Source organism: Motacilla alba, chromosome 24, assembly GCF_015832195.1.
Source record: "Motacilla alba alba isolate MOTALB_02 chromosome 24, Motacilla_alba_V1.0_pri, whole genome shotgun sequence".
Taxonomy (NCBI): domain Eukaryota; kingdom Metazoa; phylum Chordata; class Aves; order Passeriformes; family Motacillidae; genus Motacilla; species Motacilla alba.
The window spans coordinates 487,153-514,218 of record NC_052039.1 but is presented as its reverse complement, the minus strand read 5'-3'; the positions used below and the strand labels follow the sequence as shown (position 1 = coordinate 514,218).

At 45.9% G+C, this 27,066-nt stretch overlaps 1 protein-coding gene across 9 annotated transcripts in view; it reads right to left on the bottom strand.

Annotated features, from left to right (window-relative positions):
- The window catches only part of ARHGAP32 (Rho GTPase activating protein 32), a 238,164-nt gene that overhangs the window by 156,054 nt on the left and 55,044 nt on the right, over positions 1-27,066 (bottom strand). For 2 of the 9 annotated variants that reach the window (XM_038161659.1, XM_038161661.1), the window contains exon 1: positions 19,672-19,842. The exons of 3 other annotated variants lie outside the window; for them this stretch is intronic. In XM_038161659.1, coding sequence (XP_038017587.1) covers positions 19,672-19,787 — 116 coding nt within the window. In that variant the 5' untranslated portion in view covers positions 19,788-19,842. Of the gene's footprint in view, positions 1-4,870; positions 4,972-5,157; positions 5,347-5,394; positions 5,532-6,497; positions 10,516-19,671; positions 19,844-27,066 lie in introns of those variants that run through there. 4 more of the 9 variants (XM_038161665.1, XM_038161667.1, XM_038161674.1 and 1 more) reach the window with 4 other exon arrangements.

The following is a 27,066-nucleotide window of genomic DNA, read 5'->3' as shown; positions in this document are numbered from 1 at the left end:
ACATAAAAGATGCTATTTTAGTAGGTGCTCGGCATTTTCTTTCAGAAGAACACAGTGACAGTCAATAAAAAAATTCCTCTGGAATACATTTCTCTCATCACTTTGCCCAGGATGTGAAAAATAATAAGGAAATCACTGAACAATCAGAATCTCTGAGCCCTGGCTTGGATTTCTTTTATTTGACTCAGGAACAAGTATAAAAGTAATAAAAAAAATACCTCTAGGGAAAAGGGCACAAACCTCTTATTTACCATTAATAAACTGCTACAAGCAGCTCTAAAGTTGTAACACAGAAGGGAGATGGGAAAAGATGCTGCTTCCACCCTCCTGCTCTGCCAAGGGTTCTGAACTTGGGCATGTCAGCAAAGGTTCCTCGTGAGGCAGTGGGATGTCCAGACTTGGGGCCTTTCCCACTCCTGCTGGCTGTGGTGGGAATGATCTAAACCCCAGAGCAGGGCTCAGCCTCGCTGACTGTCCTCACCCAAGTGACACCAACAGGGACCTCCCTCCAAGCTCTCAGTCAGAAGCTGTTCCCTTCACTTCCTCTGCAATCTCCTCTTTTTGTTTGTCCGGGTAAGACCAAGCTCTCTCCCAGCCAGCCCTTCTCAATGCCCAGCAAGTGCTGTTCTGCCCCCGGCTGGACCCTTCAGACCTCACCACCACACAAAGCAGAACAAACCCCACCAGCTCCCAGCGGATGCAAACGCTGCACACATCAAAGGAGACCCCAAATTGTACAGAATGACCTAAACCTAATCCAGGACATGCATCTGGGCTCATCGGGGTTTGTTTGTAGTTCAGTGCCAATGCAAACCCATAGCAAATTTACTCTGCCCTCATAGAAGCACATCCTGGAAAAGGATGTTTTCAGTACATGGAATGATCAAGAGCAATCACCTCATCAGTTACAATCAGCCCCACATGCTGCTAAATGATAACTGTTCATAACATGAAACAATGTTCAGAACGTGCCCAGTCAGACAGCTGCTGAGCAGGGAAACCTTTCTCCAGCTAAAACATTTATATGGAGCCTGACACCCACCCAGAGCTATACTTCCTATTCATCCCACACCTTCTATCCATCAGATACATCCAAACTGCCTGTGTATACGGTTATGGGGCACTCTGTGGTTAAAACCATGGGAAAAAACTCATCCCAAGCAGACTCGCTAGTGAGTTCTTACAAGGAAATTAATGGAAATGAACTCTGGGACACCAGAACCTGAATAGCTGAAATAATAAAAGATAAGCATAAGCAAATAAATAAAGAGAGCTCAGTTACTCTGACTTAAATAAACAGTCTTAAATGACGTGTGGTCCTTGCATCGTATTTACAACAGCCCTCCTCCTACTGTCCTACTATCACTGCACTTCAGTGGTATCAAAAGTAAACAGGAGGCTGCTCAGCCCTTTCTCCATCTGGAAATCACTACTTATATATTTCACTATTACTGTTCCTATTGGATAGCTCCCGACCACCTAAATGGAATTAAACGGTGGCCTCCAACTGCAGCAAGTCATCATCAGGGACAGATTTAAGCAGGTGGGTGTCACACAGGCAGGGAATGTGCAAAGCCACACTGTAATTAATTCTCGACAGCACAGCCCATGAATCCAAACGATTCATGATTTCCTGGGCTCCCAGAGCAGTGGGACAGACCTGCCCTGCCACCCCCCTGCAGAGGTGTTTCTGATGCAGGGAATGGGAAGATGGAAGTGGGAGGGGTGCAGAAGATTCAGGGGGCACAAGGAGAAGCAGTGCCTGAGGGCTGCAGACCTTCAGGGGCACAGTGCACAAACCCTCTTGCAGTGTCTCAGAGCACATTTCCCTTCAGTGACAACACACCCATCACTGATGAAGTCTTTAACAACCAGGAACACATTTACTTTGGCTTTTGGAATAATTTACAATTGTTAATTAGCACTTTCAGAGAATAATAAAACCCCCAATAACCAGGAAAGAGCTCCTCACTCTCCCTTGCCTGGCTCTCAAGGGTCCAGCTGCAGCCACTACTGTCCCTTTTCCCCTCAACACCCACAGGCAGTGTGGGACAAAGGCAGCCAAGCTGGCACACATGGCTGCTCTCAATGGAAACCCTGCTGCTTGGTTTCCTGCTGCCTCACAGATGAATACAGAAAGAACAATTAGCCAAGCCTTCAGTCTAATTTAGATGTATTTTTCTTTTTGGAGGGGAGACTGAGAGATAGTACATCATAAACCCAAACCTTAACTCTAAATATGCTCAGAGGAGCACAAGACTGAAACACCAGGTGTAACCTGTATTATATGGACTTCTGATAATAAACGGTGACACCAGTTATACTAAAAGCTGTACTTGCATATGCCAGGAGATCATAAAACATCAATGCAAGGACTGCCTACATCAAAGCATCCAAGAGGTGCATAAAGAGAATATCTCTTTAACGCTTTATATAATCCATTTCCCAAAACCAAAGTAACTGACAGCTCAAGTAAGTTGTCCAGTGTTTCAGAGGAACACTGGCCCTAAAGCAGGAAATAACTTCCGTTTCCCAGTCCATCACATAAGGAATTATCAAATACCTTATCAGGGCCTGGAGGAAGAAGAATAGAGGCTCAGGGAGAACAACACCCTCCTGTGCAGGGGATCACGCCCTGCTCTCAGTCACTCCTTGCCATGAAATGTTGTATCCTGATGGAGCAGAGACAAGAGGCAGTCCAGCTCCCAGCAGGCAATCAGGGCACTCTCCCGAGGAATACGAGAAGGTTCTCTCAGAGAAGGCTCAGGAGTGGAGCTCTGTCCTTTCCCAACCTGTGCCTCTGTGCATGGAGAGTTTATGCAACACCTCCTCCTCACTCATTACTTTATGAACTCCTTCCAAAGAGGAGAAAATGAGAAGAGAAGGCAACATGCTGCACACAGAAAGACTGACCAGGATCACTGAGCAGGGAAACTCAGGACTGCAGAGAGCGGTGTCCCCAAAGAGCTCAGAGCCAACATCCCCAGCAGGCTCCAGGGACACAGCCCTGACAGAGCTCCCGCAGGGAGCAGCTCCCATCTCCACCTGATGCCCAGCAGAGGGATTGCACATCTCTACAGACACTGCCCTGGAGGAAAAGTGAACCCATTTAACACAGGGCTGGCATTGTGCCGGGCCAGTAGAGCTGCCAGGCCCCCGGGAGCAGCTGTGGGCAGATCAGAGCTCCAGGGTGGGGACACCCGGTGCAGCCACAGCAGAACTTTGGGTCACCTTCATGGCTATGGCTGCACAGAGAGGTTATGAAGGACATCATCACCTCAGAGACCTCTTCTGATCTGGGCCACCTCCTGCCCCGTGAGCCCCAGGGGAGCTTTTGCACGTCAAAGAATCCCAGAAGGTCTGGGCTGGGGGGAACGCTCAGGATCATGTAATTCCAGCCCCCGGGCACAGGCAGGACGCCACTGACTAGATCCAGCTGCTAAAGCAGACTCAGGATCCTGGCCTGCTCTCAGCCTGTGTCTCCTCCTACTAACTGAGAATCTGGACATTTATCTTTGCTTTGCCAATGCTGGAGCTGAGTCCCAGGGCATGGAGGGCCACTGAGTGCTTCATCATGCAACATCACCCTAATCCCCTGGAAATGCCAGAGATCAGGAAAAAATAATAGTTTTGTTGGTTGTTGTTATTTCTAATAACTGGAGGGGGGGGGGGGGGGACATCTGAAAGACAAACACTTCTGGGAAAAAATTAGAGGTCATATTTGTGTTTTAATTTTAAAAGCAAACTATGAACAAAAAAATAAAGGAATTACAGAAACAACCTGTAACTGAGAACAGGGAGATTTTAAAACTGGGGGAAAAAATTGCAACCTTTTAAAACAAAACATTTTAATTGCACTGCTTCAAAATTTTGTGGGCTTATGAAACCCTATTTAATTTTGTATCAGAGCAGACAAGAAAGTCTCTGAAATACCAACCCAATTTTAAAGGCAGAAGGAAGGTGGGATAAAGAAAGAGGAAAACAGCGAACTATTTATTCATAGTCAAGACTGAAAAAATACTCAAAGAACAGAGGCCTTCTCTAATACATTATAGGGGATGAAAAATATGAAAGGTGTTGAATTGCCTAAGCCGATGCCAGCAGTGCAATGCATGGAAACTCAAAAGCAAACAAGGTTTCCTGTCCCCTCAACTCCAGGAGAACGTGTCTGCATGCACCAGCTGCCCTTGTGCAAGGAAAATGAACAATTTCAAAATGTGAACATCACAGGAACAACAGCTTCCTGAGCACAGGACAAATCCTGCCACTAGAACATGCCTCACTCACCCTGATCACAGAGGGTACCATGGGAGCAGTACTGCAGGAATGCTTGGATGGAGTGCTGGTACACTGGATGCAGAAGGAGAGCAGAAAGGGACGTGACAACCAAGTCAGGGTTCCAGAAAGCAAAGCTCACAAAGGACTGGTGAGCTCTGCAATGACTCAGCAGGAAGAAAAAAATACAGCAGCTGATAGGCAAGTCTCTTCAGTAAGGACAGGTACCAAAAACAAGTAAAGTGACACAGAGACAGAAGCAGAGCTCCCGGGTTGGAATTCCGCCTGTGTGCACAGAGCTGTCTCTGCTGCTTGTCCATTCTGATCCCCTCCCAGCATACCTGAGAAGGAAGAGGAGCAAGAAAGCCTGGCTTTAACCCCTGCTGCCTCCCAGCACCTGTCATGCTCACTGCAAAGGTGATTTTCTTGGTGAGCCACGTGAGAGGAAGCTACAGCCTGGCCAGGAGTCAGGAAAGCACAGAGCAGACAGAATGCCAGCCTGGGGAAGCCAGGGAAAGGAGCAGGAGTGTGGTAAAGCAGGAGAGTCAGCCTGTTGCCCTGCCAGGCCCAAGAAGGTGACAGAGCATCCCTGTACCTCCTCTGTTGTCCTCCTGAGCATGAAATCCCACCTCCTGCTTTTCCTGTGTAACTTTCCAGGAGGGCTCTGCCATGACTGTTGAGGCTCAACAGATCCTCCTGGAATGGGAAGATTAAATGTAATCTGTAAAATAGAGATAGTGTGCTCCAACCAGATGGATGAGAAAGACAAGCTATGCAGATTTCACTGCTCAGTTTGAACATATTCTCACTCGCACGCTCCTTTGCAAACCTTTATGCAAATAGCTTTTCAAGAACACTTAATCCTCCACCCTCCCAAATTACCACAGCAGCATCGCTGTCCCTTCAGTCCGGAGCCCAGAGAGACCCCAAGGCACTGGGCATCTGCTTGGCCCAAGCCAAGTGACATTCAGTGACATTTGAGCAGATGCTCATGTGCTCTGCAAGGCAGGAGGAGAAAGGAGATGGATCAGGTAACTGCAATTCCTTTCCATCATTCCTCCCTGGCAAACCCAATCCCTTGAAAAGCATTATGAATTATCTCTACCTTTTGAACCTCACCTGGCCTGGTTCCACTGGTGTCAATTCTGCATCTCTGCCACTCTGCTTCTGCACCAGGGTAATAAAAGAGGAGAGAATGCTAGCAGCTCCTCTGGGCAGCAGAATAACTGTATAATTGTGTTGGCTGGAGCAGGGAACTATAAAATCAGAGGGGAGGGGAGAGAAGAAAAGGGCAGCTGAAAGGTAACAGCACCTTTGCCACCACATCATCCCTGATAGCCAACACAAGCTGTGAAAACTACTGAGAAAATTAACCCCTTCAAGGCAAGGGAAGCTGGGGCTTCATGACTGGCACACAGAATTATGTGTGTTAGAAGAGCTGGCAGTGGCAGATCAAGGCAGACCCTGGCCTGGTGTATCAAAACCAGTTACATTTAAAACCAGGAAGCCAGCATGAGGACAATCACAACATCTGCAACATCCTCCTGACACCTGTGTCAACATCCAGCTCCTCAGGCCCTCAGGCACAGCTCAGGGGACTTGAGGGGTTGGGATGAACAAGGACAATCCTGCTGAAAACACAACCCACCTTTCAACCCTCTTTCAAAAGACCAACAGGAATAAAATAAAAAATTTCCCTGAATTAGTTTTTCTACTTGAGCCATGAAGTTCTTCACAATTAAGTCAAAGTGTTCCCATAAAACAGCTATTTTTGTTATTCCTTCTTTAAAAATGGTGTAAATAATGCACAAGAAGACTCAGCATTGCCTTAGTCAGTGAAGTCTGGATTAAAACCCAAGAGTGCCAGCTGCTGTCTGTCCTCCATAAAAGCCTTCTCTCCATAAAACATGACCATGGACACTTTTTTAACCCAAGCTGACAATCTCTTTACACACAAACACTGAGAACAACATTCCCCCTCCCAGGAGCTCCCAAAACACTGTGCTTTGGGGGAAGGAGTAGCTGGGAAGGGCTAAGGAAGCATAAGGTACATGAATTGTTTATTTTCAGTATGACTAAGGTAACACTCCATTCCAGTTGCATCACAGTAGAGGCTGCAATATTTCAGTGCAACCTTCAATTGTCCTGACTCATGCTGTCAGTAATAAAATACCCTCTTGGGAAAACAAATAAATAGACAAATGATTTGGTTAAGTACCTACCAGTGAAAGCACACTGTCCATTATTTTGAAGGCATTCAAAAAGGTCGCAGGTGTGATGTGCTAGAGCAAATGATGAAGGGATTTACAGCTTTGTCACTCTGACAAAGAAAAAAAAAACAACAAAAAAAGAAAGTGTGGAGCAGCTTTTGAAAGCATTTGTCTCAAGCACCCAAAGGGTCGTCTGGAAAATGAAAGCATTTCTGTTCCGCTGGCACTTGTGCAGAGCAGCAGGATAATGAAGCGACTGGGCTATTCCCCTTCCCAAAGCAATGAGATCTTGCTGAAAGCAGCACACATTAATCTCAGAGCCCAGGAAAAGGGCACTAAACAGTGCTCTGCTAGCCTCTTACCCCCTCTCTCAGTAACCAGGATCATTTTAGAACTGACACCTGCAACAGAGACTTTTTAGTGCGTAATGAGTAACTCGGCAAAAAGACAAGGCTGTGAGAGAATGGGTAAAAATATAGTGAACAAAGGAGTAAAATTACAAGATATAATGCAGCCTCAATGAATAGGACAGCCTGACAGCAGCACTTCCAAAGACTCCTGGTGAGATGTGGCTTACAGAGGCCATGGAACAGGCAAGGAACCATCCTGGAGAAGCACCTGCTCCTTGCTGCCACATTACCCCCCCACTGTCAGAACGCTCGGAAAAGACAGTTCCTCTTGTCATCAGGGCAGGGAAAAGTCCAGTGCAACAAAAAGGAGCCTGATCCCTAAATCTCCTTGCCAAAGAGGACTGGGATTTCCCCAAGCCATGAGGTGGGCGTTAGAAATCTGACTGATCCAGAAGCCAAGTCCCTCTCAGGTCACGGGAAAGTTCATTCCTGTGGCAGGCTCCTCTCCCTGCTCTCCCCAGAACGGGCTGGTGGCTTCCCACAGGGATGTGACTCGGTGATCAGTGTCTCCCTCTCTGCTCCCAGGCAGCTCACACAGAGAGACTATATTCCATGTGACAGCCCAAGCCACAGCTCCTTCTCTCCTCTGAGGTTTTTCATTCCCAGAGACAAACGAGCTCACTTGAAATGTTCTCTGCAAACTTTGTACAGGAATTGGGAGTGGGTTTTTTTAAAATATTTTTTTCCTTATTTGGACTAACATTTCATAAACCATGGAGACACAAAACAGGTTGGGTTGGGAGGGAACTTAAAGACCACCCAGTGCCAACCCCTGCCACAGACAGAGACACCTTCCACTACCCCAGGCTGCTCCAACCCCTGGCCTTGGACACTCCCAGGGACCCAGGAGCAGCCACAACTTCCCCGGGCACCCTGTGCCAGGGCCTCAACACCCTTGCAGGGAAGCATTTCCCCCCAGTATCCCATTCAACCTGCCCTCAGGCAATGGGAAGCCATTCCCCTTTCTCCTGGCACTCCAGGATCTTCAATTTAAGTATCTCTAAGCTATCTAAGTGACCTCTTCAAGCTTGCTCTGCTCTATTTTTCAAGCAGTATCTGAACAGGCAACACAACCCAGATCCAATACTTCCCTTATGTCACAGAAAACCCACAGGAGAGAGCATGGTTAGTGAAAAAGACAAACCTTTCTGTTCCTGACTGGAGCTTGATATCTTTTTGTATTCCCATTATATAATTAAAGCTTTCAACACACTTGTTTTATTGCAAATGCAGCAATAATTAAATATGTTCTCTAAAATAACATGATTTTATTTTCCCTTGCAAGCAGATCCAGTGCACAGCTAGAACAGAAGATTTGCTGCCACACAAAATATGTCTGCACGTGAAGCTTCCTGTCAGACCACACTCACACCATGCCAACACTTCCCACTTTCCCAGCTCCCACAAACAGCCAGCACCAACCCTTTGCACACAAAGCAACAGCAGGAACGGTGACAGAAAACAGGGAACCAGCCCCTTTCTCAGATATGATGGCTGTTTTCCCCTGATATGGTCCCACACACTCATTACAGCACAGAGAGCCAGCCAGGGTCAATTCACTTCTGTAAGCACACTCAAGTGGCAAAAAGGATTATTTTACGAAGTTCCGAGGCTCATGACAGTGGCAAAAGGTATCCCTTGGTGTCCTTGATTTTCCTTCCTGTTCTGTTGGCACAGAAAGTGTCAAATCAATCAGTGGGTGCTGTTTCTCTGATTTACTGACTTAGGGGATTGTTTTAGGATAGCTGGGAAAGGGGAATATTTGGGAAAGGATATTTGAGAGACAAGGCATTAGTAGCCTCATAAATACTTTATTTATAGCACAAGCAAAAGCAAAAATATTTCATCCCTTGAGAGTACACACCTGGACATATTCTAATGTACTCATTGGCTGCTGGCTTCCTTTGAATTCCTTATTTCTCCAAAGAGAGCTGTATCCCAATTTTTAAGAAATACACATGCAAGGTAAAATCAAGAGTGGGCAAACAACAGTATCCAGAAAGATCTGCAGTTTCTGTTTCAATATTCCCCCTCTCTAACAGTGCTGAACACAGGAAAGCTTCTTCCCAAACCAGTATTTCCTGTTTGCTCCCTGTGCTGCACAGGTGACTGCTGATCAGCACTTTCAGAACCTGATGGATGATGATAAAACACCTTTAAAGCCCCAGCTACTGCAGGAATCTCAACACTCTGGCCAGAGCTTCCCACACATGACTTGGCAGCCAAAGGGGCTGGAGCACAGAGAGCTCAGCAGGTGACACCTCCAAAATCCATCCAACACCACAGCATCCATTTCATCCCGAACTGCACAACTCCTTTCAACCAGGAAGCAGCAGTCTGAGGTTATTTCCCATAAGCCTTCCTGTTCCTGTGCACCCAGACTTTGCTTTGTGCTTAGCAGGCACCAAGGAAACTTCTGTGTCTGCACAAGAGAGAATGGGCCAAAACCCTTACCTTCTGTTCTTTTATGAGCCACTGGGGATTTGTCAAAAATGTTCCCTAAGCAGAGGCACATCCTGATTCAGAAATGGGCCAGGTACTAATTAAACATCCTGTGTGTGCAGCAGCAAGGGTTTTACATCTCAGTGGTGTCTATTTCCAATGCCATATCCAATGTCTATTCCTTGTTAGCTGAAATCAGATCCAACATCTCATTTACAAAGTCTGCATCAGGCAGAGCAGTACCTTTTCTCCCAGTGTCACCGTGGAGTTTGTGAAACATGTTACACACTCCAAAGTCAAGGTGGTACTTCAGTTATTTCAACAGGATACACAAACATAATCAAAAAGTACAGATTCAAGTTGCTGTCATTTCCCTGTGGGAGGTACAGAATAACTCCACAAGGCAGGGAACGTTGTCCCAGTGCCTCTTCCAGTACCTGAACCTCCCTCTTGACCCAGGCAGAAGGGAAGATGAGGTTACCTGCTGGTCCTCTGCAAATATTTATAAAGCCCTACACAGAGCAGGAGATGCTGCCACAGAACCTCACAAATCCGTGTGAAGCTGTACTTGAAATCCCCTCAAAAAAACCAAGAAATGTGTGCACAATTAACAATATGTGTGCAGAAAAAATGTCCTGCTGCTAGTTTTCAAGGAGCTGAGGAGAAATGGGGAAATATTTTTACTGCCAGACCAACCCCCAGGACTTACAAGACCTGTACAGATGTCCTTGGGACTGGCCATGACCTTGAATTATAAGCATATGAAAACAATGTTAGAATTTCTCACCATTTCACTGCAAGTCTCTCAGCATTCCATATTTTCAAAGCTCCAATCATGGAGTCTAACAGTGATGAAATATTCTCAGTTTTCAGTATAATTGTTAAATTATCTTGTGGAGGAAATGTGAACAACATGACCCATCTCGCACAGAAAAACTCATACTGGAGAGCAAATAAAATTATAATCAAAGCACACCTTGAAAGGCATAATTTTTACAGTCAGACTTACGATTTTCAGAAACTTGATTGCTATTTTTTAAATGCTGGAGGGGCCAGTCTTACCACAGATGACAAGTCACTGCAAAAGGTGAGGATTTCTTTAAAATGAGTCCTTGGGTGCAGAAATGAAGTGTTTTGCTCCCTCTGCTCAGGCTCAGGGCACGGAGTCAGTGCTGGACCACAGGGACCCTTCGTTCCTCTCCCCCTGAGGTGGCCACGGGCCCTGGGCAGAGGAAATTCAACATCCATGGACACAGGAAAAGCCAAAACCCTCCCTGGGAGATGACAGGAACATGTTCTAATCAAACAAATTTCAGGTGCAAGTGCAAACTTATAAAAGGTCAGTTAACTGCACTAGAAAAACCAAACAAGTACGTGAAGGAGAAATCCATGCTGCTTCCACTCATGGACTTGTTTTCCATTTTGAAAGGGAAGGGTGAAGGGGGAAGGAAGGGGAGGAGATGCAATATATGCAACTGCATTTCATCTTTTTCACTCTACTCTTGTGTATACACGTAATTTTAGTAATTTTTAGTCCATCTCAAAGGTACTGCATTCTCCTAACAGCACTACATGGCAGCTCTGAGACAGGCCCTCTCTTTCACCCAGCTTTATCTCATTCTTTCATCTACCAGCTGCTCCAAAAGCCAGTCAGATCTGCCAATGCAGCACTTGTGAAGGAAGGATAGAAAATACACAATTACTTCATATCAGTCCAGATACTTTTTCTCTTCTGATGCTTGGTTGTGCTATTTGCTAGGATAATTAACCCCACTGTACACAGATATGAGGACTGAACACAAAGAAAACACATAACTGAAAATACACTGGAATTTCCTGATGTTAATTTCCACCATGATGGTATTATAAAGCGTGAAGAGCAGAGTTCACAGGGTGTGAGGAGGTGAGTTTATAAGGCATGAAGAGAGTTAAATAAAAACCTGAGAAACAGTTTACCAAGTCAGCTTGAATTTTTCCCCTTTCAGTAATGTTGTCCAGCAATTTGCCATCACAGCTAGGTGGTGTTAGCACCCAAGTACATAATTTTTAACACCCTTCCTACTGCTCAAAGGAGCAGAAAGTGCTGCAAAGGCCCAGGAGGAGGTTCCCACTCCCTGAACCAGCAGGGTATACTTTCACCATTGTTCTAAAGCCACTGAAATCTGCAATTATAGAGCATTCCTCATGTGTCATTAAACCTGTCTCCACAGACTCCAGAGGAAAAGTGCATGGTAAAATCCCTAAGTGGTACCAGGCTCTCTCAAAGGGTTGTGCTCCAGGAGGTAGGAGTTGTTCTGAAGCACACTGGTGCTAGAGAGCACAGGGAGCAGAGCCACTGATAACCCATGGAACAGTTCATTCTGCACAAATACACTCCTTGTTGGGTCCTCTGGCTGCAAATTAACCCATCCTGGCTTTCTGAACCCACACAGAACTCATCTTCACAGCAGCAGGTTTAAAGCCCTTCCCTCCAGCCCCGCAAGCCAAGCCCCCAGTGAGCCCTCAGTGCCCGCAGCCCACGGAGCTCAGGGCTCTGTGCTGGCAGGGCTCAGCACCAGAGGCAGCCCCAGCAGCAGCTGCATTGCAGCTGGCAGCCCTGCTCCTGCTGCTCCTCAGCCAGCTCCAGCAGGGCCCAGCGCTCCCAGGCCTGGCTCTGCTCCATGAGGCTCTCCGGGCCCTTCCTGTGGCAGCGCAGCCAAGCACAAATCCCACTGCTCACTGCCTGCACGACGGCTGGCTGAAACTGATTCACAGCGTTTGCAACCGTCCTTGCTCTGACATTCCCCTGCCAAACGAGACACGAGAAATAAGGAAAATCAGAATCAAGGAGCTGAATTCAATAGTCCTGGAAGGAAAATCTTTATCTTCACGGAGTCCTGTGGCCAAGTGGCTCAGATTTTCCCTTTGCCAATGGTTCCAACCTGAGTGCTGAACTGAACAACAAATTCTCAGGGAAATAAAGTTCTCTCCTGAAATTCATAAGCAGCAAAGACAAGACCAGGATTGATGTTGTCTGCACACTCAACAGCTGTGCAGACCCTGCAAATCCCACATTCTTTCTAAAGGGACAGTGACAGCAGCAGCCAATCACCCTTTGTCTACCAGCCCCAAATGGAGAGAAGAACAGAACAACAAATAAAGGGAGTTTTGCTTTTTGTCCGTGAATTTTGAGATTTAAGTGTCTTGAATATGTATTTTAAATGAGCAAAGAGGTGATCCTGAACCCAAAAAGCAAGAAAAGGGATTGGAAAAGGTCAGCACAAACAGGCTCCATACAAAACAGAACACTGTATTCAGGGCATCTGGAATGATTTGTTAGCAGCTGCTCCTGAGAAGTTCCATGAGTGGTCAAGCACTGAAAAGGAAGAATGTGCTCAAACCCAGGAACACTTGCTGGAGAAAAGGTTTTTGTGTGAATTGTGTGTCTCCAATGTTTGTTAAAACTGACAAGTGCAGAAAAGCTGTATTATTTCTGCAAGTCATCAGTCCTGCACACAAGGGAAGAAGCAACATCTCCGCCAAGGTTCTACCACTCCAGAACTGAGGAAAAGCCTTTTTGTCAACTGCAGAGACACCAGTGGGAAACTGGGGGAAATTAATTTAAAATGAGGCATGGACTTTGCACAGAAAGGGCTGTAAGCTGGGCAGATGTCCAGCGAGATCAAATACACAGATTCGGGCAGGTTACCACAAAGTATGTGACAAAACTGTTATCGCCTCAACAAGGCTAAAAACACAGCATAACAAAGCCCAGGAGCACAACACAGCTTCAGAATCAATACTTAGTTGGAGTTTTGGTTCATTCTGTGCTGCTTATATATATACATAAATATTTATATACATACATACATACATATATATACACACACACACACACACAGGAACTGTGAGAGTTCTCCTTCATTCTGTTTCTGTTTTAAAGAAAAAGCTTCCCATTTTGCACTCAGAGGCAATTAATCATGGATGCTTTTATAAGCAGGGTAAAATATAATTCAGATGTCCATCTGCATTCCTAAAACAGACCATGAAGTGTGTCATTTTAAAATAACACACTTCATTAGAAACAGCAAACGTTTTTCGGGTGAAGCTGGCAAGGAAAGCCAGGGCAAGGAGGTAAGGAAGTTCTAAGTGCTCCAGGACAACACTGTGCCTGCACACCACATTAACTGTGAGAGAAAAAGGAAGGAATTGGTATGTCTACCATGGCTTTTTCCCCACAAGAACTTCATTTGTGGTACTGGGAGCTGTCACAGCAGTTTTTCCAGTAGCGTAATTATCTCCCTAGGAAACTTGCTTCCCTCTCCAGAGTCCAGCAGGAAAAAGGAGGGGGTGTTTGTCTTTTCTTTCCAATAATGAACCCCTAGCTGGCAGCCTCAGCAGCTCTGCTGTTTCCCAAACTCACGCTGGCTCCAAGGCTGCAGATGGAAGCTCAGCTCCTCCATCATCCCAGCAACCACATCCCAACATGTCCCATAAAGAACAACTCTGGGCTTTGCCAGAGGAGCCCCCACACAGGAGAAGCAGAGCTCTGAAACTTTCACAGCTTCCCAGGGGGATTTGAGGATCAGATATGGAAGAGGCTTGTTAATCTCACCATATTGCTCCTGCAAAAAGTAATGAGCAACCGTGGCAGTAATAAACAAATTACTTTGTACATGAAAAAACACAGCTTAGGTTAACCTTCTGGGCACAAATTTAATGGCTCTCTGCAACCACAAATACCAGGATTTAAGAACGACCATCCTCTGAAACTGATATCTGGTGTGTGTTGGCCTTGTTTCCCCCACTACTAATAGCGAACGGAGATTCCCAACCCATGAAAATCTAAGTGTTCTCATGTGTGCCCAGAAGCAGCTCCCCAGGTGCCACTCAGAGCTGCAAAAGTCCCTTTAAAGGAAGCTGTCAACACTGAGCATCAGATGAGACCCTGCAAGGTGAACACATCAGCATGGTTTCCTCTTCTTACTCTATTTTTCACAAGCCATGCCTTGTTTCTGGCTAGGAAAGTCCTCCAGCCAGCCTGCTCCCCTCTCAGTGCTCCAAATGAGATCAATTTAACTACAGAAAAGGCTCAGATCTGCTACTACACTCTGGCTATTCCCTGAGCTGACACCACCAAGAGCTGGTTTTGCTGTAGATTTTGCTTATGCAAAAGTATGTCAAGAGGAGTCACTGCCTTTATCCTCACAGGACAGTGCCTGAGTATCCAACACCTGGCATCAAATTTGTTACAACACATGCCCAAGGTCAAAACTCACTCTTATTTCACCTGTAGCAAGAGGTTTGCTGGGTGCCTGATGCCATTCAAAGTTCTACTAAAGGAAAACATGAAAATCTGGTCCTGGTCCCTCTTCCCATCACTCCAAATTATGAAATTTTCTCAGAAACGGTGAAAAAAAATGTACAAAGTAGTTAAGTGCTCTTTTTATTTACCTTTTGACTCTCAATTGCATGGACTTTGGGTTGTCAAAAGCTTTCTCCTAGTACATCTTTATTAGAACACAAACAGATTTTCACAGAGCCACTGTAGGCATATACACTTAAAATAGTTGGATATTTTAAGTCAATAGTTTTTAAAAAGGCATGGCATGCACTGGCCCAGCACATTTACACCCCCAAAACAGAAGCCAGCACAGTGACACTGCAAACAGATACAATGCTCATTTACAAATGACATTTATCTCATACAGCAAGCAAAGCTATTCCACTAAAGTATCAGTAAGAGCAAACGCACAGATAACAGTCGACTGAAAAGTCTTGGAAATATTGTATTTATTATTTCTGAAAAGGTTTGTGTGGTATCTTGTTATGTTTCACTTCCAAAAGGACAAAACCTTCTGAAATAGACAAATGAAAACAAGTGGCCAGAGAATCAAGCCAGTTTGCACAGTTAAAATACTCCTTAAGGGCTGAAATCCCATCTGCCACATTCCAGTCCTGAACAAGGTTTGAAGCACTAATTTATAAACCCAGGGGGAAAAAATTTTGAGAAATCTTTGACTATTCAATAGCCCTGTGAGTAGGAAAATCTCTGTACAATGCACAACGAACGGGAGAAACCCCAGCCCGCGGGTGTTCATCAGTGTCACACTTGGAACAGGGACACACACCCAGTGATCCATGGGAGAGTCACAGCCACAAAACTGCCCCTTCCAAGGGTGGTTAAATCCCACCAGGGCTGCACACTGCACTAAGTCCATCTGCCAGGAGAAAGCAACCACCACCACTGGTCATGTATCAGCTCTGTGTCCAGGTAAACATCATCTATTATTCCAGAAAAGCCCCAGGATTTCCCCAGCTAAAACTGCCCCCAGCTTGAACTGCCTGAAGCAAGAAACAAAGAACTGAGTTAAACTCTCGTCAATGCCAATGAACAAGGGCTTTCTAGTCTTTAACATTATGGGAAGTATCAGGTTTGAAGTCCTTCCCCAAGATGGATTAACTGGAGAATTTAGACCTTTGAGGAGCCTCAGAGTGAACCTGGAGTAAGTCTGTAACCCAAGGAGCAGCAATGCTGTGTCACCTCTGGATGCTTCAGGAGTTTAGTCAGGCATAGGACCTGCTGATGGGAGAGACAAGGCCCAACCCTTTATAAATGCAGTAAAATCTGACACAGATGATCCAACACATGCAGTCTGTTCCTGGGCATGCCTGGCTCTGCCCAGTACAGCCACTGCAGCCAAGGGTGGCCTCTGCCACCACAAAACTCCTCGAACCAGACTGAAGGAAAACTGGAACAGATCTTTTAGCAAGTACTGCACTTTTACTGCTGTTTTACCCAGGGGAGGAAGCAAACTAGATTAGATGTGGATTGCGTAAGGAGAGGCAACTGATGGAAAAGCAGGTGCTACATCACCTCCAAGGTGTCTCCAGAGGTGCTGGGATAACTAATTCTACAGTCACACTTTCAGAAGGAGTGAACATGGGATGTAAGAGATGATGGAATACAAATGGTGCCTTAAAGCAAGGTACCAAGTACAAATTCCCGACTCCTTCTCCTGTCATACCCACTCTAAACCACACTGGATCTTCCCACCAGCCAAAGGAGCAGCTGGCAGTGCAAAATGCACCCAGGTGCTGAGGGTTATCCTTCAGCTTCTTTCTGGATCCCCAAGTCAGGCATGTTTGCAAGCTCCAGAAACAGCACACAAAACCTCCTCCAACAAATGCACAACAGCGAGCAGCTGAGTAGCTGCACCACTCCATCCTAAGGAGCTGGATGGAATTCTAGAAATATGCCCACTCCTTCTCAGCCCCTGCCACTAATTTCACAGAATTTCACAGAATTTTTAGGTTGGAAGAGACCTTTAAGATCGAGTCCAACCCATGCTCTAACACCTCAACTAGATCATGGCACCAAGTGCCACATCCAGTCTTTTTTTAAACACATCCAGGGATGGTGACTCCACCACCTCCCTGGGCAAATGATTCCAGTATTTGACCACTGCATCCTGTCACTATTCCCAATATTCAAAAAAACACAGAAAAGGTATACATGTGCCTGTTTTTTTCTCTTTACATGAAAAGACACTGGAGTCTACCCTGCTCTGGCTCGACAGCTAACAAGCTGAGTGCTTTGCTCTTTATCCTCAGGACTGGGAAGCTCAGATCCCATCCCAGTTCTCCTGCTTTCTGTCCATCACATCCACCATTTCAAACTCACCTTATTTCTTTTTTTCATCAGGGATTCTGTAGGGTTTTCTTCCTCTTTTCTTCAGGCTGATAACTAAATAGTAGCTGGGAATAACATTCCTTTTTTTCAACATAGGTGAAAACTAAGGATTTAATTCCCTTTAATGACAATTATCAGAAGCAGAATATCACAAGATTAAACTGTGGTCCCTGACACCAGAGCATGAAGTTTTCATAAAGTATCAAATAATAAGGAGAAACACGGTTCAAGACAAAGGAAGATTAAACCAAAATGCTTGACAAAGCATTAAATGATTATTTGTGTATTTTTTATATAAATACTGAGGATATGTCACACGGGACATTGTTACACTGGTTGTTGCAAAAAGATCTGGGGGAGCCAAGGATGCGCTCACTAACGGACTGATAAAATTGTCCCCTCCTCGCATAAGAAAAAATGTGGTTTTTTTTCCACGGAAAGCATCCCGGGGGGCCAGAGCCTGGGAAAGCTGTGTGCCGGAGCTGGAGGGCACGCAGAGGTCAGGAGGACAGGCAGCTCAGCCGTGAGCAGGGGACACGCTGTGACACCCGAGTCACCCCGGGCTGCCCGTGCCGAGCGCCAGTTCTGAACATCAATCCCCCAGCCTGGCTCGGAAGATATTCCCCATCCCTGGAACACACACGGCTCTGCCCCTGCCCTCCCAACCACTGCCCTGGCACAAGCTCACCACTGCTGCTTTCTGCCCCTCTTCCCTCCAGCCCCAAAACCACTGTTATGGGCAGGACAAGGACTCTGCAGCCCTCCGATGTGCCAATCAGAAAAGGACGTTTTTCCTCAAGAAAATCTGCATCAGCACAGCACATTCACTTTGACATCCATAACCAGCAAACTCCCCGCACTCCAAGCATCCATCAGGAGCACTGGAGTGAGAGCAGGAAGTTAAAAATACCCCTATAATCCTGTTAAATGCAAGCTTTGCTTCCAAAAAACAATACCAATTTTATCTCTGTGCTGAAAGGCAGGACATGAGCAAGAGATCTGCATTCAGGGAGCCAACCAAAATAAGCTCATCCTTAGTTCTGTCATACTCTGGACTCTCTGCACAAGTGACAAAAAAAGGGGATGGCACTGCCAGAACTAAAACCCATTTAATCTGCAGACTTTTTGGATGACAAGATCAATTTGGAGGAAAACTGCATAGATTTTATGAAACCACTGCTAAACTGTCTTCAGCCAGAAACCTTATACTGCATATACTGACAGTGCCAGCTTCTCACAAATATCAGAGCTCTCATTCCCAAGGGAATTCACACCAAACACAAATTCTGTAGCTCCTATTTACAAAATTCCCTCTGGTAAGCCTGTGGCTCTATCCTAACAGCATATTGCCAATATATTGCATTTTGTGCCTTTTCCATGACAAAGGAAGCCAGGGAGTGTAAAGCCTTCAGCATTAGCTCACTAGACACAGTTAATTTTTAAATACAGTTTTGTTTCCAAGTAACTGGAACCAAAATTTTCCAACTACTTTTCTCACAGTGCCCAAGTCAAACAATGAGCAGATATCCAGCAGCAGCTTTCCTAAGGATAAATATTTCAAGGAAGAAAGAAAACACAGACAAATTCAAAGAAATTTTGCAATATTCATGTGAGCTACTCTCCTTTGGTTTCTGGCAGTGTCTGTGAAGTAGGAGGAGCCAGCATAAATTACCGAGACTTTGTTGATAATGTGTTAAACAGTGAAATAAGAATCTGCATCTCCAGCTTCTGGCACCTTGGTTCATAAATAACTTCTGGTGTGGTAAAACCACCTTGATCTGTAACCCAGGTAGGTGGTAACAGCAAATTTTAAATGATACTGGGTCCACAGCTCCCTCCTTTTTACCTCAGCAGTAAATAATTATTCACTTTCAGCTCTGAAGTAGAACATCCCAATTGAACTGCAGCAGCACCAGGCATACTTCCTATCAGGCACAGCACAAACCCAAGCCCAGGGTGAAGGAAATTATTTGCTCTGAAGATAATCAGCACTGCCTCATTCCACAAGAATTTTAACACACATAAGATAACCTGGCCCTCCAAACTACTACTCCTAAACCCATATCCCATCAACAGTTTGTACTTATCCATTAGAAAGGAAAAAAAACCACACTCAGCAAAGAGCCCTTTTGACTATTGCTGCTTTCACACAAAGTACACACTGTGTGCTCCTCTCTGCTATGCACAGGATATAGGACATTTTGTAGTAGAAAAAAAGCATTTTCTGTCATGCCGATAACCACATTCTACACACTTTACCCGAAAATGCCTCAAGGACTGCTGTCACAAAAAGGATGGGATGCAAAATTAGACTTTGTCTGCTTCCTGCATGCCGGTGGGAGCTACAGTGTAATGTGGCTGAAGCAGGCAATTAACCTTTTCCATTCAAATGCTCAACCACTTAAGACACACAGTCATTTACATGGGTTAAAAAATACAGCAAATATTAAAATGAACTTGCATTTGCTGGATGGAAACGCCACGCTTGCTATCCGTAATCCCGCTCTACATTTTTATTAGGCATCGCCGGCTCTGACCAAGTGTGAAACAATTACATTCCGCGGAGACACGGTCTCAGCACGCCATTGATGAGGGTTAAAATAAAGGAGGGGAAGGGAGGCTCGTCCCGGAGGAGCGTCCTGAGGGTATGACTGGCACTGACCTGTGCGATCCATCGAGGCCGCTCCCGGCTCCGGCTCCGGCTCCGGCGGCGTCCGCGGCGAGCGCGGCCGAGCGGCTGCCGGAGAAGGCGGCGGCGGCGCCGGTCCCTCCCTCCATGTTGCGTGTACGGCGCACAGCGAGCACAGAGCACGCAGCACAGAGAGAGCACCCACAGCACAGAGCACCCACAGCACAGGGCAGAGCACCCACAGCACAGGGCAGGGCACACACAGCACAGGGCAGGGCACCCACAGCACAGGGCAGAGCACCCACAGCACAGGGCAGAGCACCCACAGCACAGAGCAGGGCACACACAGCACAGGGCAGAGCACCCACAGCACAGGGCAGAGCACCCACAGCACAGGGCAGAGCACACACAGCACAGAGCAGGGCACACACAGCACAGGGCAGAGCACCCACAGCACAGGGCAGAGCACCCACAGCACAGGGCAGAGCACCCACAGCACAGGGCAGAGCACCCACAGCACAGAGCAGAGCACACACAGCACAGAGCAGGGCACACACAGCACAGGGCAGAGCACACACAGCACGCACGGGGGCCGCGGCAGCAGCGGGATGGAGCTGCCGGGGTTAGGAAGGGGCAGCGGCTGGGGCAGGGGCTGCTCCCGCGCCGGCCGTGCCGCGATGCTCCGGAGCCCCGGGTTTAACCCCCCCAAAAAGGGGTGTTTATAATGGAAAAGCACAAGGCAGCTCGCGGGTCTGGGCTCCCATCCTGCCCTCCCTCAGCAGCACCGATTCATGTTTTCCTGAGGCTGCTACAGGCATTTCAGCTGTAACCCTTTCCCGGCTGCAGGAGAAAAAGGCATCTCTTGTCCTGATCACCTTCATCCTCGTCCCTCGGATACACGCAGGGATGTTTTCACCTGCTCTGCATGGTCCAACCCCTAACTAACACTTAAACAAGTGATCAGTAAGGACCGTACAAGCAAGAGTTATTCCCAGTTCTGCCAAGTGGTTAACCTTGGATATATCATATTAATGTGTTTGCTGTTCTGCTTCCTCCTTTTGGAAAACAGGGTAATATTTACTGCATTCCCAGAGGAGACTTGTAAGCCTTAATTTATTTCTCTGTTTATGCAGCCAGTTTGAAAAGGAGCTGTGTAAAACTGCTATTACAATTTCTAGTTCATACACCAAACCAGAAATGAGAAATAATTATTACAACCCAACTTTCAAATCCCATTAAAAGACTGAAATCCTTCACCAGACCACCAGTGCAGCAGTGAGGATGATGAGCTCTCCATCCAAAGCACTGAGGTCTAGCAAATAAGAGGGAAGCTTGGATGATGGATGACCCTCAGTCCTGGCTTGGCCATCAGCTTGTTGCGTGACCTTCATCAAGTCATTTTAATCTTTCTGTATCAGTACAGAATGCAGAGCTCTTCTCACTTCTGTGAAACAGCCCAGGAATTTCTGTATTGTTTTCACTGCTATTCTTCTATTCCTGCCAGAAGCTCAAAGGTACAAGCTAGAATTTGTAGCAATACTGGCTATTGTCTGACCACAGCTCATGGAAGCTCCATGTGGAATCTAAAGGTTTTGCACATAGCTCCTTTCAACTCAGTAGGATGCTGAGGGTTATCAGTGTACATGAAGATTTGGGGGGGGGGGGGGGGGGGGGTGTGGTGTTAAATTCTGTATGCTTTTTGGACTCAGCAAAACACCAAGTTCAGAAAGACAAAAAGATTTCCAAAACAACACCTTTTTGTTTAAAATTCAACAGAAGAGGCTGCACAACCCCTAATTACACAGAACAGAGTGTATAACGTTATTTTTTAGTCTGTAATGGTTGGATCAGCATTGCTTGCTAAATGCTGTATAACTGAGTGACTTTAACACCGTTCATCAGCCCTGATGCCTAAGGACACAGCCAGGCCAAGCATGAGCTCAGCACTTACAGGAGACAGGGAAGATTCAAGCTTGGCAAAGCTGAGCAAAGTCAAACAGGTTATACCCGTTCTGTGCCTAGAAAGCTTAATCATCCTTCCCAAATCCCTCTTTCCCAATGCTAATTTTTCTTTGTTTCACCAAAACAGACATGCAGGAATGGGACAACCTAAAGACAGAAGAACTTAATAGGAAACAACATGTCCATTGAGGAAAAAAAGCTGTTCCTTTTTTGCATCAGTGGCTGCTGGGCTGCAGCAGCTGTTTAAAGGTACTTCCTGCCCCTGGACACCTCACCTGCAGCTCCGAGTGACAGACACCAAGGGATACTGGGTGGATTCTTCCCAGGGATTTTATACCTCAGCTGGTGGGCTTGACTTCTCCAACTTGAGTGGGGAAGTTAATTCAAATTCCAAGACAGGAGAAAACCGAAGCACACTGAGAAGTGAAGGATTTGCATGAAGTGATGGGGACAGAGTCAGGGCAGAGGTCCCCAGTGGTCCACAGCCCCAAAGCACCAACAGAATCAGAACACAAGGTAGGAAACTCTGTGGAAATTTTCCACCCAGGTGTGCCACAATAAAATACTGCACCCTAAGGTGACCACAGATAGAAGATAAACCTCTGCTTAAAGGAGTGAGACTAAAACCCAGTTCCAAAGTTCCTGGTGAACAGTGTTCAATCCAAGTTGAATGAAACAGAACCAAAGCAAAACCAGAGCTGTCACTTCAGAAAGTGATAAAGCATAAAAGCACAACAGACACTGTCCACACAGCATCTGCTACAGCTTAAGGTCTACTACCCTGCTTAGAGGAGTAGAAATAGCTGTGGGGAAAAATTAGGGAAATGTATTCACTACAGCTCCATGAGACTCTTCCAACTATCTGGAACTTATGGCAAGCAGAGAGAGGGTGCATTTCAGTGCAGAGAGACTGAGCACATGCACTCCCTACACAACCAGGCGTTGGGGGCATGGCAGAGGATTGTGCCCTCCTGCTGCTTTGAGTTTCCATGCTGAGATCCCACCTCCAGCTCCTCCTGCCAGCTCCTCTCTCCTCATCTAGAGCTACCTGTTCTCCTGCGCTTTAGCTACAAACTCACCATGGCCAGAGCCTCTCTTGCTCTTTATCTGTACATTTTTCAGTGCAGCACAGCCTTTTTCCAAGGCCAGGGCTTGGGACTGTACAGATAAACAGTAATAAGGATTTTGTTTCACAGCTAACTAGAATTCACCAGTTATTAGAAACACCACTGTGCATGTCCAAGTGTCACATTTAAAAAGGTCTTTTAAGATCTCTTAGACAACCAGGCTCAAAACTGCTATGATTTGATGTAACCTCACAAGTTTCCTGTACATGGGCTGGGTTCTTTCTGCTGGAGGTAAGTTTTGACAGTAATGGATCATTTTTCCAATGCAGACAAGATCTCTCTCCAGTCAGCTTTGCTTTCCCTCTAGTTACGGCTTGAATTATCACAATAACAAGTGACTCAAATGGGGGTTTGTTGCTGTTTTTTCAATTAGGAGAGCAGAGCAGAGAGGTATCACTAACTGCAAGCTCTAATTTGCTGTTAAAATAGGAATTGGCTTGGAAACATTTTATGTCTTAATCCTTGGAGTAACACCAGGTGCCTCAGAGTCAAATTCAAAACAATCTCCAACCTGGAAAGCTGCTCTATGACACGGCTGAACCCATGACCAATTTGTTTAACTTCAGGTTGATAGAACTAACATGGATAATTTGATTACATAATAATTCAGCTTTCTACCACGTAAATAAATTTTGGGAAGCTGCAACAGCAAGTCGTATTTCAGTCTATTCTCTCCTAACAGAAATTTCTGTCAACCACTTAAGGAACAGGATTATACAATTCTTTACCACTTCTCACCTCTGCCAGTACTTTCTTTCCACCTTTGATCGTTTCTCTGAGTTTAAACACTGTTCCATTTAAGAAGATAAAAATGCCAACCAAGAGAGGATTTTAAATATAACCTCTTTGATTGCTTGAGGTTATCTAGGCAGAGAAAGACCAAGGATGCTGCAAGCCTTCCTCCCTTGCTCCTTGCATAATTTTTCATTACATTAAAAATGGATTGTCATTAATAGTGTATGCAGAAGACACTGTAGGATCGCTTTTGTTTCCAGAAGTAAATTAATTTAATGTGAAAACAGTTCAATGTTAAGATATACAAATGTTTGAGTAAATTATTTGAAGTACCACCATTCTTTGTAGGGTATTTTACAACCACAATTTTAGCTGAGGTGCTGCTCAATATGCACTGAAGCAAGTTCAGGAAACAAAGACCAACTGGATGGCTGGAACCAAGAAACTAAAATATTTAAAACAAAACCTTGCTGCTAGCTCAAGCTGAGAACTATCTCACCGCTAATTAATGATATGGGTCACAAACTGCTCTCTCCTGAGGATTATGACAGGATATTTGCCTCTCCTAGCCACAGAGTGCAGTTGTTCAGGGCCTGTTTAATGTAATTTTATATGAAAAATGGTGGTTTTATACCAGAAGGACTTGGTGAATCACAGCACAAGAAAGAGAAAACTAGGCTGCACTTTTGACTGACAAAACATATGTAAAAGCCTTTCAAGCTGTGCCCACATCAGAGGCTCCTCAGGCACAGCTAGGGCTGGATGAGCCTCTGAAAGGCTGTTTGCAGCCATGCTCCCACATGAAGGCAGAAGTGCTGAGCAGGCACCTCCCAGTCCCTGTCCAGAGGGACATTGCTGCACACTCTGCTGGACAAGAGCTACGCCCAAGGCTCCACTTTAAACACAAGTGTACTGCCACTGCTGCACACCTCCCAGTTAATCATCTTAAGGGCCATTTACCCAGCTATGCGTTATTGCACCTCCAGGACAGTTATTGCATCTCCAGACCTCTGCCCTGCTGAATTCCTTGGGATAGACCTCGGGTTTGTGATGCCCAACCAATCTGCTGCAGGTGTGTTACTCATTTCATAAACTGCAGAGTGTACATGTTTATCAAGGGAAGGAGAGAAGAAACATTCAGGATTTCAGTGAAAACCTAGCCCTGCAAACCTCAGAGCAAAAGGGTGATGTGGAGACCAAACTCTACTCACACTGGGTACATAATGTGGGACATCTTCGGCTCCCAACCAAGGCTTGTGTTTAAAGGTGTCAAATGCAGGTTTTGCTACAACACGGTCTGTGAAAGGATCACTCAGCAGCACAGCCATTGCTAGAGATGCCTAGCAAACGCATGGAACTGAAAGTCCCACCTCCCCCTCCTAAACCTGAGCCAAGCTGAGCCATCAGGTGCTGTACCTGTGCAAAGACACCGGCACATTCTGCAGCACTCCTGCACAACCCTAATGCTGCAAAGCCTGACACTCCACAGGCAAGCCCACACTGAAAACTCAGATCCTTTCTTATGAGTTTGCATTATAAAATGCACAAGTGTCAAGCTCCAACAGCATACTCAGACTTCAGCCCAGACACAGCACACAAAAAGGAAGCTAAGGAGTCCCTACCTGGCTCCAAGTCCTGCATGGCACACACAGCACGTGTTTTTAAGTCATGAACCACAATCTTCACTGGTGGAATCCCTGCCAGAAGAAGAAACAGATACTCCCTGCAACTTATTCCAGGGTAAAGGGAAACCAGCCTTGTGGAGCAGACATTTAACTAGATGAGTAATTGCAGCATTCCTGCACTGCTTTTCTTCCTCCCCCAAACAGTCTGAGCAAGCTGCTGATCAGGATAAGTTTGTGCTTGTCCTGTGGTACTGTGCCCAAGGTGTGTCTCTGTGTGTGATCCACCTGCTCTGTTCAGCACTGTCCATAATCCCTCAGCACCTGCCCTCAGGGAATGAGCAGGCACTCAGAGGTATTCCCCTCAAAAGTGTCTTAGACATGGCAAAAGAGAACTCCGTAGTGCAAAGTAAACAGCAACCTTTGTTAAAAATTTACATTTTCACAAGTTCACTATGGAGAAACAAATCATCAGTGTCACAGCTGCTCAGGAGCAGCTCATTCCTTGGACTTGTTTCCACCTGGCTTAAGATTTGAAAACCTGTCTCACTGAACCTTGAGAAAGTGCAAGATAAGCTACAAGGACAAGAAAAACTCCCGAGGGATAGAGAGCAGAGATGTGAGAGAGGGAAGAATGTATAGTAATTATCACACACAAGGTCTGGGTTTCTCCAACCTTGGAGAAAACAAGAGCAGGTTCAGCAGCAGGGAGGAGCAGAGGCAGCTCAGGGGAAAGAAGTGTTTGAGTCCTGACACTGCTGTGAAGAGCTCTGCCACCCTTAAAATTCATGGCCAAGAGAGAAACTCTGTTCATTAAAGCTGGATGATAATAGGGGCCCACAAGGGAGAGCCACAGTTTGAGACTGAATGTGATGGAAAGCAACCAAGTCTGAGCAGTGGGGGAATAGACCAAATGGTAGCAGCACAGACACATTTCAGGGCCCCCAGTCACAGCTGCCCCAGGTAACAGCACCTGGCAACCAAAAGAAGCAACTCACGGAGTAGCCTCTTCTCCAGAGCAAGAGCTCTGCACTAGCAAGGACACATGAAGAACATCCTGCAAGTGATTTGAGCATCCATGTATCTATAACCAGAGGAAACTGCACAGGAGTTGAAAAATTTCAAATGCTTCCCCCCTCTGTCCATCCCTCTCCTTTCTGAGCATTGTTCCACATTTCTCCAAGACCCTTTTCAGCCCAACTGCTCTTTAAGTACAAGCTGATCCTCTCTTCTGTCATATGAACTGAAAAACATGTGTCAGTTGTGAGCACCGTGGACAGTCCAGACCACCAGAGCAGTGCGCCTTTAGGCTGTAGGAAGGTGTCCCATGGGATTGCAGTCTCTCCTCTGCAACAGGAGTGACCTGACTCCACACCTGCACAGCAGGGAGCTTCCCACGTGGAAGAGCTGGGAATTCCATTAAGCATCTCTGGTGTAGCTGTCAGGTGCTAAATACACTGCGTTTAAATACACAGTCCTACAAAGGACTCCAGTTTGCTTTTTCCCCAGGTGTAAAGCTGGCAATGAGCTGCTCTGGTTTTATATTAGGCAATCATGATTTGACTCACAGGAATATACTGTAATAACTCTAGCAATAATTCTCCCTCTATTTCACCTCAGTCTCCTCCTGGATGAAAGCTTTTATTTAAAATATCCCCCAAGACAGTTGCAAGGAGAGAAGGAGAGGACAATTTCTGTCTTCTGTGTCACTGCCTGCTCTTATAACAGCCATCATTCTCCTTTCACTCTGACTGACCCTCTCTGAAACAGGGATATAGTTTTGCCTGTTCAGACATTAAAGTTTGTAGAGAATGTGGTTTAAGTACCTCCATCTGTACAATCTCTCAGTTCTATTCTTTCTAATCATGTTAGATTAGAAGGCAGTTAAACCTTCTTTCTCCACACTCAGCATGCAAGCATCTCATCTGGTAAAGGATATTGCTGATGTTCTCCCTGTAAAAAGCAGGGAGTTGAAAGTCAGA